The 15,957-nt window shown below is 43.1% G+C and overlaps 1 protein-coding gene across 1 annotated transcript; it reads left to right on the forward strand.

Moving 5' to 3' along the window:
* Positions 1-4,853: 4,853 nt before the first annotated feature.
* Positions 4,854-15,529, forward strand: LOC120030688 (myozenin-2-like). The gene is made up of 5 exons (XM_038976138.1): positions 4,854-4,935; positions 6,389-6,555; positions 8,974-9,106; positions 14,348-14,534; positions 14,912-15,529. Exons 1-5 carry the CDS (start codon positions 4,854-4,856, stop codon positions 15,150-15,152), a joined length of 810 nt encoding a protein of 269 aa, XP_038832066.1. The 3' UTR covers positions 15,153-15,529.
* Positions 15,530-15,957: the final 428 nt, after the last annotated feature.

Below are 15,957 nucleotides of genomic sequence, written 5' to 3' on the forward strand. Positions count from 1 at the left end.
ACACTTTTTCAGTTCTGCCCACAAATGTTCTATAGGATTGAGGTCAGGGCTTTGTGATGGCCACTCCAATACCATGACTTTGTTGTCCTTAAACCATTTTGCCACAACTTTGGAAGTATGCTTGGGGTCATTGTCCATTTGGAAGACCCATTTGCGACCAAGCTTTAACTTCCTGACTGATGTCTTGAGATGTTGCTTCAATATATCCACATAATTTTCCTCCCTCATGATGCCATCTATTTTGTGAAGTGCACCAGTCCCTCCTGCAGCAAAGCACCCCCACAACATGATGCTGCTACCCCCGTGCTTCACGGTTGGGATGGTGTTTTTCGGCTTGCAAGCAACCCCCTTTTCCCTCCAAACATAACGATGGTCATTATGGCCAAACAGTTCTATTTTTGTTTCATCAGACCAGAGAACAATTCTCCTAAATGTACGATCTTTGTCCCCATGTGCAGTTGCAAACCGTAGTCTGGCTTTTTTTATGGCGGTTTTGGAGCAGTGGCTTCTTCCTTGCTGTGTGGCCTTTCAGGTTATGTCGATATAGGACTTGTTTTACTGTGGATATAGATAGTTTTGTACCTGTTTCCTCCAGCAACTTCCCAAGATCCTTTGCTGTTATTCTGGGATTGATTCGCACTTTTCGCACCAAAGTACGTTCATCTCTAGGAGACAGAACGCGTCTCCTTCCTGAGTGGTATGACAGCTGCGAGGTCCCATGGTGTTTATGCTTGCATACTATTGTTTGTACAGATGAACGTGGTACCTTCAGGCGTTTGGAAATTGCTCCCAAGGATGAACCAGACTTGTGGAGGTCTACAATTTGGTTTTGGCCGATTTCTTTTGGTTTTCCCATGATGTCAAGCAAAGAGGCACTGAGTTTGAAGGTAGGCCTTGAAATACATCCACAGGTACACCTCCAATTGACTCAAATGATGTCAGTTAGCCTATCAGAAGCTTCTAAAGCCATGACATCATTTTCTGGAATTTTCCAAGCTGTTTAAAGGCACAGTCAACTTAGTGTATGTAAACTTCTGACCCACTGGAATTGTGATACAGTGAATTATAAGTGAAATAATCTATCTGTAAACAATTGTTGGAAAAATGACTTGTGTCATGCACAAAGTAGATGTCCTAACCGACTTGCCAAAACTATAGTTTGTTAACAATAAATTTGTGGAGTGGTTGAAAAACGGGTTTTAATGACTTCAACCTAAGTGTATGTAAACTTCCGACTTCAACTATAGATAATAAACAAAAGGGAATTAAACAATAAAAATTAACAGTAAACTTTACACTCACAGAAGTTCCAAAAGAATAAAGACATTTCAAGTGTCATATTATGTCTTTATTTAGTGTTGTAACGATGTGCAAATAATTAAAGTTCAAAAGGGAAAATAAAGAAACATAAATATGGGTTGTATTTACAATGGTGTTTGTTTATTACTGGTTGCCCTTTTCTTGTGGGAACAGGTCACAAATCTTTCTGCTGTGATGGCACACTGTGGTATTTCACATGGTAGATATGGGAGTTTATCAAAATTGGGTTTATTTTCAAATTATTTGTGGACCTGTGTAATCTGAGGGAAATATGTGTCTCTAATTTGGTCATAGATTTGGCAGGAGGTTAGGAAGTGCTGCTCAGTTTCCACCTCATTTTGTGGGCAGTGTGCACATAGCCTGTCTTCTTTTGAGAGTCAGGTCTGCCTACAGCTTTCCTTAAGTTTGAGTCAGTCACAGTGGTCAGGTATTTTGCTCTGTTTTTTTGTTAATTCTTTCCAATGTGTCAAGAAATTATATTTTTGGTTGGGTCTAATTGTGTTGCTGTCCTGGGGATCTGTGGGGTCTGTTTGTGTTTGTGAACAGAGCTCCAGGACCAGCTTGCTTAGGGGACTCTTCTCCAGGTTCATCTCCCTGTAGGTGATGGCTTTGTTATGGAAGGTTTGGGAATCGCTTCCTTTCAGTTGGATAGACTAGAATAGATGTATTGAAGAACTGTGAATGTTGTTCAATACGCCCTGAACATCCTGTAATACCCTTTGAAAGTAACCGCCCCTTCAGTTTTACTTTCGGATCATGTCTCCTAAACGTTTGAACAATTATATCATAACAGTTGTAACAACTTGGTTATTTAAAAGGTGCAATCTGCAATTGACACAATAACAAAGCGGGAACCCCGCTTCGGTTTTGGTAAAGCGCTGAGCCATGGGTCTGGAGAAATGTAACCACTCTCAAATTCATAGACAGAGCCATGGATGCATGGACAGACCATCCAAATATATTTAAATAATAGTTTTAAGCATGTTATGAGGCTAAACAGTATTTGGTTACATTTAAAATGTCTACAAACATTAGAGTAAAACAAGCTTATATTTTAGGTTCTAAGCTCATAAGGCATATTTGTATTAATTTATTTGTATTTTCATAGCGTACTGGTAGTCCCATAGTCATTGATGCATTTGGTGCACCGGAAATATAAAACTCCTCTCAATGATCTCTCCTGCCACCTAGGGCCCAATACCAAACAGCTCCAATCAGCGGCTTAGGTACAGTTCATACTTATCCAATCGTTTCAGCTCCCTGGGCAGACCATTGAGATCTACACTATAAATACATATGAGGAGTAATATAAGGGTTTGCAAACTTGGTTCAGCTGGGGGGAGGGAGATTTACAACCTTCCCACAGGTCATTGCTTGTCAAACGGGGAGGGGGGAGATGGTATGGAATCAAAAAGGGGTTGGGGGAAGTAGTGGCTAAGACTGAGCTAGTCTGGTAGTGACCTCCATCTAAGCTACTGTACAGACACCGGTCCACGAGAGAGCGGGAAGTGAAGTGGTAGCCAAGGCCTGCTATATTTAGCCACCTCCCACGCTGGCCAAACCACATACCAATGACAACAGACACTGACACCCACCCAGTCACTCACCCATCCCAGCCAGCCACCGATCCCCATCCCCTCCCCCTCTTTCCCACCCACACCCGCAACATCTTCAGAGCTGGGGAGCGCAAGGACCCGTCTAGGCCGCACTACCCAGTCTGACCTCCTCGCCCCACGCCTTCCTAGCTTCCGTAAGGATACAGACATATCTTGAGACCCCCCTAAAGGGACCTACACACAGGTAAGGTGTCATAACCATGGGGCCACTTCTTAGGTGTTGTGCCTATATGTTTTGCTGTGTGATTGTACAGGGTGACATTGATGTTTCAAGTCAAGCTTGTTGGGGACACTCAATAGACCGTTGCGACAGAGCTGCCCTCCACACTACTGTCAATCTAACAAGTTCTTTGCATCCCAATGTCTTGCTAATATGTAAGGTCCATCTGATCCCCCTAAGATTTAATAGAGCCTGGCATTATGTGAATGACCAACCTGGACTCAGGGGTAGACGTAACATAGTATATGTAAATCTGTCTCCCACCATTTAGTATATGTTACATATGTATTAATTTGTGGATGTCTATCATCCATTTCATATGATATGTTACGAATTACAATTGGTATGATATGTTCCCAATTGCAATTTGTACAATATGTTACTAATTTGCAATGCGTTTGATATGTTTCGAATTAGTTGTGGCTAACGTTAGTTAGGTGGTCAACTCTAACATTAGCTAGGTGGCTAACTTAGGGTTAAGGTTAGGAGTTAGGTTAAAGGGTTAGCTAACCTGCTAAGTACTGTAGTTGCAAAGTAGCTAAAAAGTAGTAAGTAAGTTGTAAAGTTGCTAATTAAAGTTGTCCGTAATGAGATTTGAAAACTCAACCTTTGCGTTGCTAGACATTGAGTCTATGAGACCAGGCTGGAATGACTTACTCTATGTTTATTAATTTAATTATGCATGACAATGTGGAGCAATTTCACATTATTTCTTAATTCTCCATACATCTTTTGTTGGTGCTATTCCCTTAACATTTTTACATTTACAACAGAGTATGAATGAACATTGAGAAGTTCTTTGGAGGTGGATTTACTTCTTGGAGTTGACACTAAAGCTATGAATGAACATGTGAGCATGCTTTAATCAACTGGTCAGATAGCTATGATTGGCTCTAAGGCCAAATTAGTGGACAAGATCAGTTTTGAGTTGTTTTACTTTACTTATGAGTACCTATTCATAAAATACTGTACATACAAGTATATATATTCATTCAGATTTGAATGAAAACAAGATGGTGCATACAGTGTTTCCCAACTCTGGTCCTCGAGTACCCCCAACAGCACAAATTTCTATTGTAGCCCCGGACAGAAAATGACTGATTCAACTTGTCAAGGGGTTGATAATTAGCTGACAAGTAGAATCAGGTTTGCTTGTCTGGGGCCACAACAAAAATATGTACTGTTTGGGGTACTCGAGGACCAGAATTGGGAAATTGCAGTAGGCTATAGCTTGACTTGGCCAAAATGTGTATTTTGCTGTGGACTGTTGCTTGCCCCATCTTCTCAACTGTCACATCTGTTTGTTGTGTCCTGTCCTGTACCCCTGTCCATTTTCGACCAACATGGGTAATTCCAATTATATCGATTCTTGTTCTACCGTGGTTCGCTCCTGCCATGTCTGATGAGTATGTGCTCAGCGTTTAATGGCCCAAGGTTATTTAAAGGGATGCCAAGGTTATTTAAAGTAATGCCAAGGTTATTTAAAGGGATGTGCTAACTTTGCCCTTTTAGCGCCTCCAATAAATGCAACCGGCTCCGGCGCGTGTTTGTGTGTTGCAGGGGGAGTGTAATGTTAGCGATCAATAGCATGCTGCACAGTGTTGCCTCCTTTGGGGTGATGTTAAGCTAGCTGTCATTGAACAAGGTGTGCCGTAACATGCTGTCCCTTGTGATATTGTGTTTCCCCAGCGACAGCAATGTCACAGTTCTCTACCATGACAACCAATGAGAGGAAGCTGCAAGCAGCAGCCATCTGTAGGGAGATACAGGGTCCTGAAGGTACTCTCTCACTCTCTGAATAAATGTAACTGCAGTCATAGTGTACATACTGCACAGACATAAATACACTCACGTGAGTGCCTGTGAACAAACACAAACGCGTATGTACACACACACACCAAAGGAGGCTGGTGGGAGGCGCTATAGGAGGACAGGCTCATTGTAATGGCTGGAATAGAATGAATAGAACGGTGTCAATCATATGGAAACCACATGTTTGTTGCCGTTCCATTAATTCCATAGCTCCCACCACCAGCCTCCTCTGACACACACACTGAACACTCTCGCTTTGTAGCGGTGTATCATCTAGTTCGCCACCATCTAAGGCCCTGTATATAAATAAGAATTTTATTTGCTCAAAGTAACTAATCTCTTTGTCGTTGTCCTTTGAACAAGCTATTTCTGGGCGTGGACAACTGCATGGCTTGTCGCGGTAGGGAGGGAGGGATGGGGGGGCCTGAGGGTCACTGACAGCTGAAGCATATTCTGGCAGGCTAGATTGCTTTGGCTGATTTGATAGGCCTATGACACCTCCATGATCAGCATGCATTAGGTATTAATCGCAAACCAGGGGGCCAACATGAGAGGCTGGCTGACACGAGAAAATGATTCATCATTACTCATATTGACAGTATACACTATATCAAAGTATATCAAACATTAGGAACACCTCAATTTGTCGGGTTATAGACACTACAAGGTGTTCGAAAGTGTTCCACTGGGATGCTGGCCCATGTTGACTCCAATACTTCCCACAGTTGTGTCAAGTTGGCTGGATGTCCTTTGGGTGGTGGACCATAGTTGATACACACAGGAAACTGTTGAGTGTTAAAAACCCAGCAGCGTTGCAGTTCTTGACACAAACCCCGGTGTGCCTGGTACCTACTGTACTACCATATCCCGTTCAAAAGCACTTCAATCTTTTGTCTTGCCCATTCACCCTCTGAATGGCACACATACACAGTCCATGTCTCAATTGTCTCTATACTTTAAAATCCTTCTTTAACCTGTCTCCTCCCCTTCATCTACACTGATAGAAGTGGATTTAACAAGGGTCATCAATAAGGGATCATAGCTTGCTCAATGTAATGTTTTGTATACTCAGTGTATACTAAGTCAGTGAGATGGGTATTGGGAATGTGTAAAATGTGTTTTACATTGAAAGGTAATCAGTAGAATGTAATTAGCAAAATGTGCATATTGTCAGTATAATGAGAAACTACTTTGACAGAATTTGCATAATAGGGTCATTTAAAAGTAATGGAGTATGGGACATTAGCTCAGCCAAACACAGATAAACCGACAACTACACATAATAAGGGCATATACAGGTGAGGTACAGTATGACACAATACACACACACCAGAACCCCCCCCCCCACACACACACACACACACACACACACACACACACACACACACACACTTTCTCAGAGCTGTTGTGTCTCTTCCAGATGCAGAGATGGACCTGGGGAAGAAGATGAGTGTCCCTAAGGATGTGATGCTGGAGGAGCTGTCTCTGGCCTCCAACAGGGGTTCCCTCCTCTTCGAAAAGCGCAAGAGGCGCTCCGAGAAATACACCTTCGAGAACATCCAGAATGTAACCAACACACAGATCAATGTAAGCAACACAAACCACTTGCATGTGCACCCTTGAATGTGAACACTAACTACTAACTACAAGGACAATCAAAACACTGGAACAAAGTTGCTGTTTCAACAAGAACATTTAAGGGAAACTGAGCGATGAGGGTGATGACTGTTACCAGTTGTTTTGGTACTTTATGTGATTGTGATGAGAGACGCAAATAAGGCTCAGAGTTTCCATTAAACGGTTCAATCAGACCATTATCAATAAGCATTTTCTACATGATCAGTAACTTATCAGCTGTTGAACTGTAGGAGACTGTTCTGCACGGCTAGTACATCTAGTGATTTATTCTCCCCAATCCTATAGCAGGCTATGGTCCTAAAAAAAAGAAATTGAGGAACACAATATCTAATTTCCTAATAAAATGCATAGGCACTTGAAATGCATTGCAGACTGCAGCCCTACTGCTGCTCAAGACTTGGACCCGTTCCAGAAACAACCCCTTGACCCTACCTCCTAGGCACTTGTATAGAGTACAGTAGATCTATAGTAGCTCTGCCCTTTGATAGGCTAGGTGGATTTGCTATCGTATATTGCTACATGAAGATTTATAATGCGGTCATAGAGGATAGGGGGCAGGACATATGGGTTGTTTCTGGACAAGGCCTTGGACTTGCATAATAGGTGTGATATTCTTACAACGGGCATACGTCAAAGTCCTGTTTACATGCTTTGTGTTTGGATGGGCAGTGTACGAAGTCATCGTCTTCGCAGCAATATAGGCTACATAGGCCCTATAGTCGATTTTAGTCCCTAGTAAGCTACTAGACTACTTAGGCCACATAGGGACATTTCCCATATAGCTTTTAAAACAGAAAGTCCAAATGCCAAGGGTCTAATAATCTGTTACTTTGCATTTAGTAATTGTTATATCTAGCTTAGCTGGAGAAGAACGCACATCTGCACGGTTTCACATTGTACATCACTCTGATGTTTTATGACATGTGCCACTCATTCTGACAACCCATTCATACGTAAAGCAGCACACTGTTGTAAACCATAACGTACAGTACGACGTACCATACACAACAGTAATGTCATGCAGTACACTTCCTCTGATAGTTGCTTGAGCCTTTGGAATGTACACACACAGTCATACCTGTTCAACTCTGAGTGTTGTTTTGGGCCCGGTACCGGGCCTCCGGAGCTTAAGAAAGTGACATATCATTTGAAAGCTAAAGCCCTTGTCTTTTTGAAAATTGAGCTCAAATCTTACTGCTGGTGATGTCATAAGAATGCCCCCATGAGCTATGGTCATATTCATAGAGTATGCAGTTTAGGTCAAGTCACCAAAAGTGCAAAAATTTTGTATGTGTGGAAAGGGTAGACCCTGGTAGTCATCGTAATGCAATGCATTTATTTCTTGATCCACATTTAATATGACATTGCCTCAAATGCATATGTTGATCCATCTCATTCGTTTCCAATGAGAAATATGAATGGGAAAATAAGTTTGAGGGTTTCCTCGCCTCTCTGTCTGTTATTTACAACAACAAAAAAGAATAACTCAAAAGTCCCGATCACTAGGGTGATCGGATGTCAGGCTTGAGGTGAGGTATTACCCAAACCAGATCAAACCAGATGCATCTGGTTTCAACTGTTTAAAAAAAAACATTCTGTGTTCCTATGGGAATTTGCAAATGTGTAGAGCGCCACCATCAGGTAAAAGATATGACAATGTTTTTCTGAATGGTAATTGGTGACATATTTTACTTCAAATCTAGACTTTAAATTCTCTTATTCTCCAACATGGGGACAATTTGGAACCAAACCCCCCCCCAAAATATTTATTTTATTTAGCTTTTCTTTGCCTGCTGTTTCTCTGGCTCTGTAATAGTCACATTGTTGCTGTACACCTGTAATAGAATGCCACGGTTATTAAGTTTCTATCAGTACTAAGCATGTGTTTGTAGGACATTTTAATTTTTTAAATAGTTTTTAAATGTATCTAATGAAAGTCGCTAAGAAAATGCCACCAGAGGGCGTCATAGTATGACAGGTTGTTTGGAATATATTTACAATATATTTGAATATGATGAAATTCTTTTAAAAAGAATATCTCCCCCCAGTTTGTTTACCATTGGGGGCAAAGGGGAACTGCTATTTCAAGTTGTCGACATTTCCTGAGGAAGTCCTGGCGTAAATCATTCCAAATATCACTGGGAAGATGAAAGTTACCCACTGTGGACCACATCACAGGATATTCAAGCATGAGAAAACAATGCTCTTTATATTACTGGCTCTGCATAAGACACTCACTGACCTCTCAATGTCTCTCCCCCTCTCCTCTTTCTGTCCCTCTCGCTCTCCCTCACTCTTTCTCTCCATCTCTTTGACCCCATGCTCTAAACTGTATTTCTCCCTCTCCTTCCCTCCCTCTCCCCTTAGAATGGTGTAACTCTTCAAACGGAGAGTCAGGAAACCAAAGAAAACAGCTTAAGTGTGGAGCAGCAGTTGTCTAAAACGCCCCAGAACATGCCTGACCTGAGCACAGCCCCTAACCCAGACAACATCGCACCAGGTGGGTGCTGCAACTGTGAAATAACCTCTGCTCGAAACTCATGACCCCATGACCCTTATGACTCAGTAGCCTGGAGGTCAGTGGAGTCATTAGCATGATTTATAACCGGGTGAGCCAGTGACGTTGGAGTCAGCCTTGATCAGTTGAAAATGTGTGTTGTATCACCTGAATCGCACACAGAATAAAAAGCCTTGGTCCAAATTAAAAGTAGCGCAGCCTGGCCTGGCCTGATAGCAAGCCTAATTTAGACTGAGACTTATATCCAGTCAAGGAACTAACCCTAGCCCCTTACTGCCTAGGCAGGATTTTACTTGTATTAAGTAATACAGTCATAGCTCAACCTTGCCCTCTGATAGGCTAGGTAGGACTTTGTTACTAGGAGCGCGTTCTCCATTATTCACTCATGGTGCTGTATATGTATGGTCCAGCTGGATATAACAAACAATGAAATGCTTTGCTAAGGCTTCATATGGGAAAGCATTTTATCCTTGTGTGGAATCTTCTGGCTCAGGGGCATGAGCCATCTTTCTTCTTCTCCTCCTCCTTGTTCTCCCTCTCCCTCTTTTTCTCTTTCAATGGATCCCCCCTAACTTTCTGTATCTATCCATCATTCTCCCTCTCTCTTTCCCCCCTTCCCCTCCCTCTCTTTTTACTGGAGACCATGGGCATAGTTTGATAACAGTCCAGATTCCCCACAGGAAACGTATAGAGTATTTCCTGTGTCCACTGCTCGCTGTCCCCTGATACCATCAGGGATAGACTGGCTCTCAGATCATGCTCGCACTCCCGATCCAGCACCGTCAACATAATATGGACACCAGTTTAGCCGATGAGCACATGGAGACAGTACGTGTTGCTATTTCGGGAACTTACGACTACGCCACCACCTTGAGGGGGAGTCGGAGGAAAAGTCAGTGGATACAGCATGGAAAATTTTGGTTGGACCTTGTGTGCAATTGACCAATAATGTTGAAATAAATGGGAAATCATAACAGTCACAAACCACAGTTGGGTCACCTGCTACTGTCTTCCATTCCACTGGCATATTGTTTCAGTGCCTTCGGAAATTATTCAGACCCCTTGACTTCTTCCACATTCTGTTACGTTACAGACTTATTCTAAAATTGATTAAATATACTTTTTTTTATCAGCAATCTACCCACAATACCCCATAATGTTGAAACAAAAACAGTTTTTTAGAAAATGTTTAAAATCTATAAACAAATAAAACAAATACCTTATTTACATAAGAGACTTTAAATTTAGCTCAGGTGCTTCCTGTTTCCATTGATCATCCTAGAGATGTTTCTACAACTTGATTGGAGTCCGCCTGTGGTAAATTCCATTGATTGGACATGATTTGGAAAGGCACACACCTGTCTATATAAGGTCCCACAGTTGACAGCGCATGTCAGAGCAAAAACCAATCCATGAGGTCGAAGGAATTGTCCGTAAAGCTCCGAGACAGGATTGTGTCGAGGCACAGATCTGGGGAAGGGTACCATAAAAACATGTGCATCATTGAAGGTCCCCAATAACACAGTGGCCCACATCATTCTTAAATGGAAGAAGTTTGGAACCACCAAGACTCTTCAAAGAGCTGGCCGCCCAGACAAACTGAGCAATCGGGGGAGAAGGCCTTGGTCAGGGAAGTGACCAAGAACCGGATGGTCACTCTGACAGAGCTCCAGAGTTCTTCTGTGGAGATGGGAGAACCTTCTAGAACAGGGGTGGGCAACTCCAGTCCTCGGGGGCCTGATTGGTGTCACACCCTAGAAAACACAGCTGATTAATCAAATTGCATTCTAAACTGAAGATCAAGATGAGGTGATTATTGGAGTCAGGGGTGTTAGCTGGGGCTGGGGAAAAACTGTGACACCAATCAGGCCCTCGAGGACTGGAATTGCCCACTCCTGTTCTAGAAGGACAACCATCTCTGCAGCACTCCACCAATTAGGCTTTTATGGTAGAGTGGCCAGACAGAAGCCACTCCTCAGTCAAAAGCATGACAGCCCACTTGCATTTTTCCTAAGGGCACCTAAAGAACTCTTTGGCATGAATGCTAAGCGTCGCGTCTAGAGGAAACCATGCCTATGGTGAAGCATGGTGGTGGAAGCATCATGCTGTGGGGATGTTTTTCAGCGGCAGGGACTGGGAGACTTGTCAGGATCGAGGCAAAGATGAACGGAGAAAAGTACAGAGAGATCCTTGATGAAAACCTGCTCCAGAGTGCTCAGGACCTCAGACTGGGGAAAAGGTTCACTTTCCAACGTGGACAACAACCCTAAGCACACAATCAAGACAACGCAGGAGTGGCATCGGGACAAGTCTCCAAATGTCCTTAAGTTGCCTAGCCAGAGCCCGGACTTGAACCTGATCGAACATCTCTGGAGAGACCTGGAAATCGCTGTGCAGCAACGCTCCCCATCCAACCTGAGAGAGCTTTGAGAGCATCTGCAGAGAAGAATGGGTGAAGCTCCCCAATACAGGTGTGCCAAGCTTGTAACGTCATACCCAAGAAGACGCAATGCTGTAATCACTGCCAAAGGTGCTTCAACAAAGTTCTGAGTAAAGGATCTGAATACTTATGTAAATATTATATTTCAGTGTTTTATTTTTATAAATTAGCAAAAAAAAAATATTGAATACATTTTAAAATAAGGCTTTAACATAACAAAATGTGGAAAAAGTCAAGGGGGCTGAATAATTTCCGAAGGCACTGTAACAATATGCCAGTGGAATGGAGGACTGTAGCAGGTGACCCAACTGTGGTTTGTGACTGTTATGATTTCCCATTTATTTCAACATTATTGGTCAATTGCACACAAGGTCCATCCAAAATGTTCCATGCTGTATCCACTGACTTTTCCTCCGACTCCCCCTCAAGGTGGTGGCGTAGTCGTATGTTCCCGAAATAGCAACACGTACTGTCTCCATGTGCTCATCGGCTAAACTGGTGTCCATATTATGTTGACGGTGCTGGATTGGGAGTGCGAGCATGATCTGAGAGCCAGTCTCTCCCTGATGGTATCAGGGGACAGCGAGCAGTGGACACAGGAAATACTCTATACATTTCCTGTGGGGAATCTGGACTGTTATCAAACTATGCCCATGGTCGCCAGTAAAAAGAGAGGGAGGGTAAGGGGGGAAAGAGAGAGGGAGAATGATGGATAGATACAGAAAGTTAGGGGGGTTCCATTGAAAGAGAAAAAGAGGGAGAGGGAGAACAAGGAGGAGGAGAAGAAGAAAGATGGCTCATGCCCTTGAGCCAGAAGATTCCACACAAGAATACAATGCTTTCCCCTATGAAGCCTTAGCAAAGCATTTCATTGTTTGTTATATCCAGCTGGACCATACATATACAGCACCATGAGTGAATAAAGGAGCGTTCCTAGTAACAAAGTCCTACCTAGCCTATCAGAGGGCAAGGTTGAGCTATGACTATATTACTTAATACAAGTAAAATCCTGTCTAGGCAGTAAGGGGCTAGGGTTAGTTTCTTGACTGGATATAAGTCTTAGCATATAAGATCCGAACTGTTTTCTTAAGATCAGAAGTGTTTTCTTTCTCATCTGGTTGTCTAATCACCAGTCTGGAACACCCCTTCCTCTCTCTGCCTCTCTACTTTCCAATGAATGTAAACTCTCCCAGCTCTTACTGACACCTCTTACTGACACCTAATGCCCCCTCTCTTTCCATTTACTTTAACCAGCATCCTCACCCACTGAGCACCGACCGACACTGGCCGTCCATGGATGTTGAAAAGTAGTTGAAATTTGGTGTCCAAAGACGGACCGGACCAAATTTGAACCTATCATAGAGTTTGGATAGCACAGTACAGTGAGTGGAGCTCAATACAGTACTGAACTCTACTATGCTCTGCTGTATTGTACTACACGGTACTTCACTGTGTTCTGCTGTGTTGTACTACACGGTACTTCACTGTGTTCTGCTGTGTTGCGCTGTGATGTCAAAAATTGTGAAACATGAGGAGAATGATATTCATATCCATAATTATGCATGTCTGTGCAGTACAGATCAGGGACCCATGATGTAATTCCGTTACTGGGTGTAAATCCACTTCACTTACTGTAGTTCAATAACCAAAACTGTAGTTCACTTACTGTAGTTCAAAGTCAAGGTGCCATGTCATAACGGACACCCCATTCTTTTTGCAGATATTTTTTATACCTTAATTCGGAACAGATACTTAAGTTTTTTTTGGTTGCATAAAAACATGAGGGAGATTTTACCGTAATTCCATTACCAAAGTTTGCATCTGTACAGTTCTTCCACTACATTCGTTTTTGTACATTTTTCAGTGGACATTTTTAAAAGTAGTCCTTGTGCATGGAGTTGTATGGTTTGTTAAACTTTTAAATCAATGGTTTCTGTTTGGCATATATTTTAAAGTAAAAAAAAAAAAAAATGTCCTTAGTCAAAGCGTAATTCTGTTACTAACCAAGCTTTGGGGCAACCATGTCACTTATACACAAATCATCCTCTTATCTCCTCCAACCCCCAGTGTTTCCTGAAGTGCTGCAGTCACAGTACATTTCCCACAACACATTGGAGCAACTAAATGCGCAACCATGCACGTGAGCACTCTATGTGGCCGGTGTAAATCTCTTGTGGTGTGCGTTTTGTGAAAAACAGCAGAACTCCCCTGAGGGGCCAATGTTTGGTCTTTCCCATTTCCTTCTCGAGCAACCATCAATTCAGGAAGAGGGATTGTTTGTTATAAGAAGGTTGGACGTGACAGCGCAACACCCCACGTTATGTAACACCTGCTTGCAAGCTGCCCTTGGCAAAGAACACTCGTTTTGAAGGATAGTTCTTTGGATAGGCCTTCCCTGTCACCCTTACACCACACAGTAAGAAGTCCTTCTTGTTGGTTCACTGTGAAACTTGACCATATTTTCCCCTGGAGGCAACACAGGGAGGACCCATGCGGTGCTTCATGGGGTTTATATTGAGCTTTGTGTTAGGAAAAATCAGGTTGGTAGTATAATATATATGGCCTGATGGATGCCTCAAAGGTCATTGTGAATCATTTCTAATAGTCTATTACATCATTTTGCTGTTATGCAGTTTCTCACTAATTCTCTCTCTCCGTCTTTCTATCCCTCCCCACCTCTTTTTCACTCACTCTACTTCTTGAACCACAAGCTGTACCAAAGAAAGGTTATGTGGAATCCCAGGGCCCTTTCACCAGATTCTCTCTCCCTCTCTTTCGCCCAGGTTATGGTGGCCCTCTGAAAGAAATGGAACCAGAGAAGTTCAACAGAACATGCCTCCCGAAGTCCTACCACTCCCCCTGGGACCAGGCCATCTACCACCACGACCCCTCCCTGGCCGATAGCCTCGTCACCTGCCTGCAAGAGCCCGAGGCCAAGCCAGAAGGACCAGGGTACAAGAGCTTCAACAGGTATAGCTGATGATGGACCCGGACCACACCTTGGTTGAAATAGTACTTGCGCAGCGTGTAACACTTCTGACTTCGGAAAATGTCAACGTGATTTTGTAATGAGCATAACATACTCAATGTCTTCTATGTCGAAATGTACTAAAATGTCAACTTGATTTTACACATTTGTAGTAGATGAAGGGAGTCCACTGACATGCTTTCCTTTATCTGGGTCACAACATAGTCAACAGACATACCATGCATTATCATTTCAACAGAACATGTCCTCCAGACAGTGGCTCATACCTTTGATGGGATGAGCAAATCTGTCACTTCCCTCTGCATTGTTAGTGGTGCAAGGTTAACATTAACATTGTCAATCCTCTATCTATCTCCAGGGTGGCTACTCCGTTCAGAGGCTTCGGAGGCAAGTCCACCAGACCGGCCCCAATGTTCAAGGCCCCCGAGGTGGAAAACAACCCCATGCCGGAGCTGTACCCCGAGCTCCAGGCGGAGCCGGCAGTGCAGAGGCCCACATTCAACAGGGTGGCCTGTGGCTGGGCGGGGACCAGCGCCCCACTTATCCTTCCCACAGTGCCGCTGGTTCCCATGCTTATCCCGGAGTCCGATGACCTTTGAAACTCTGGCTGTTGCTGTGTCTCCCGAGACGCTTCCTGGTTTGCTACCCACAAGTCCTTTTTGGTGGGTTAGGGTCAGATTAGGGTCAGAGTGAGGGAAGGAGGTATTTTGGTTTTCCGCTTAGGGCAAGTTAGCTACTTCTTTGTGGCGAAAACACACGTTTCTCTGATTAACTGGTTGGCCCATGCCCAAGGTATTCTGCCCATCTTCAAACTGCACTTAAAATAAGTCAACCATACTTGCCAGAGCTACTAAATACAGTATAGGAGCTGTACATACATTGATGTGTATGAGTGAAATTGTATTTGCCTGATGACATTTGATTATTGGTATTAGTTGTTTTTTGAGGTAAATAAAATTATGTAAAGCATAATGCTGTTATTTCAGTTTTCCTTTAATGATTTTATGCTTGCATTGCTGCTTTTCCTGCTGAATTTGTCCCTTTCCTTGTGATTGAGTGACACAAATTGCTTTAACATATTCACAGAGAAACGCTTGAATAAGTGTCTGCACTTGATCTACAGTGAAGGATCCATTGCCGCATGACATTGCACCTGTGGTCTCTTCTATGTAGTCTTCCATCACCACTCACATCCTATGTCAGTCTAAGTTACAGTTCTATAACACACCTCAAGGTTACACTGCCCGAGCTGATAAATCAAATCTGCTTCCCCTAGGCGAGCGAGATGGCGCCCCTCACCTTTTGGCGACAATGCGGCCACTCGCATCATATCAGCCAGTCTCCTACCCACTCCTCTCTGTCGCTACATCTTTCAGCTGTCCCACTCAAAATAATATAGGGTAT

This window comes from Salvelinus namaycush, chromosome 36, assembly GCF_016432855.1.
Source record: "Salvelinus namaycush isolate Seneca chromosome 36, SaNama_1.0, whole genome shotgun sequence".
NCBI lineage: Eukaryota > Metazoa > Chordata > Actinopteri > Salmoniformes > Salmonidae > Salvelinus > Salvelinus namaycush.

Coding starts and splice junctions, on each gene's coding strand:
- LOC120030688 (XM_038976138.1), top strand. CDS start 4,854: ATGTCACAGTTCTCTACCATGACAACCAATGAGAGGAAGCTGCAAGCA. Junction 6,556..8,973: donor TAACCAACACACAGATCAAT/GTAAGCAACACA, acceptor CTCTCCCCTTAG/AATGGTGTAACTCTTCAAAC. Junction 14,535..14,911: donor GGGTACAAGAGCTTCAACAG/GTATAGCTGATG, acceptor ATCTATCTCCAG/GGTGGCTACTCCGTTCAGAG.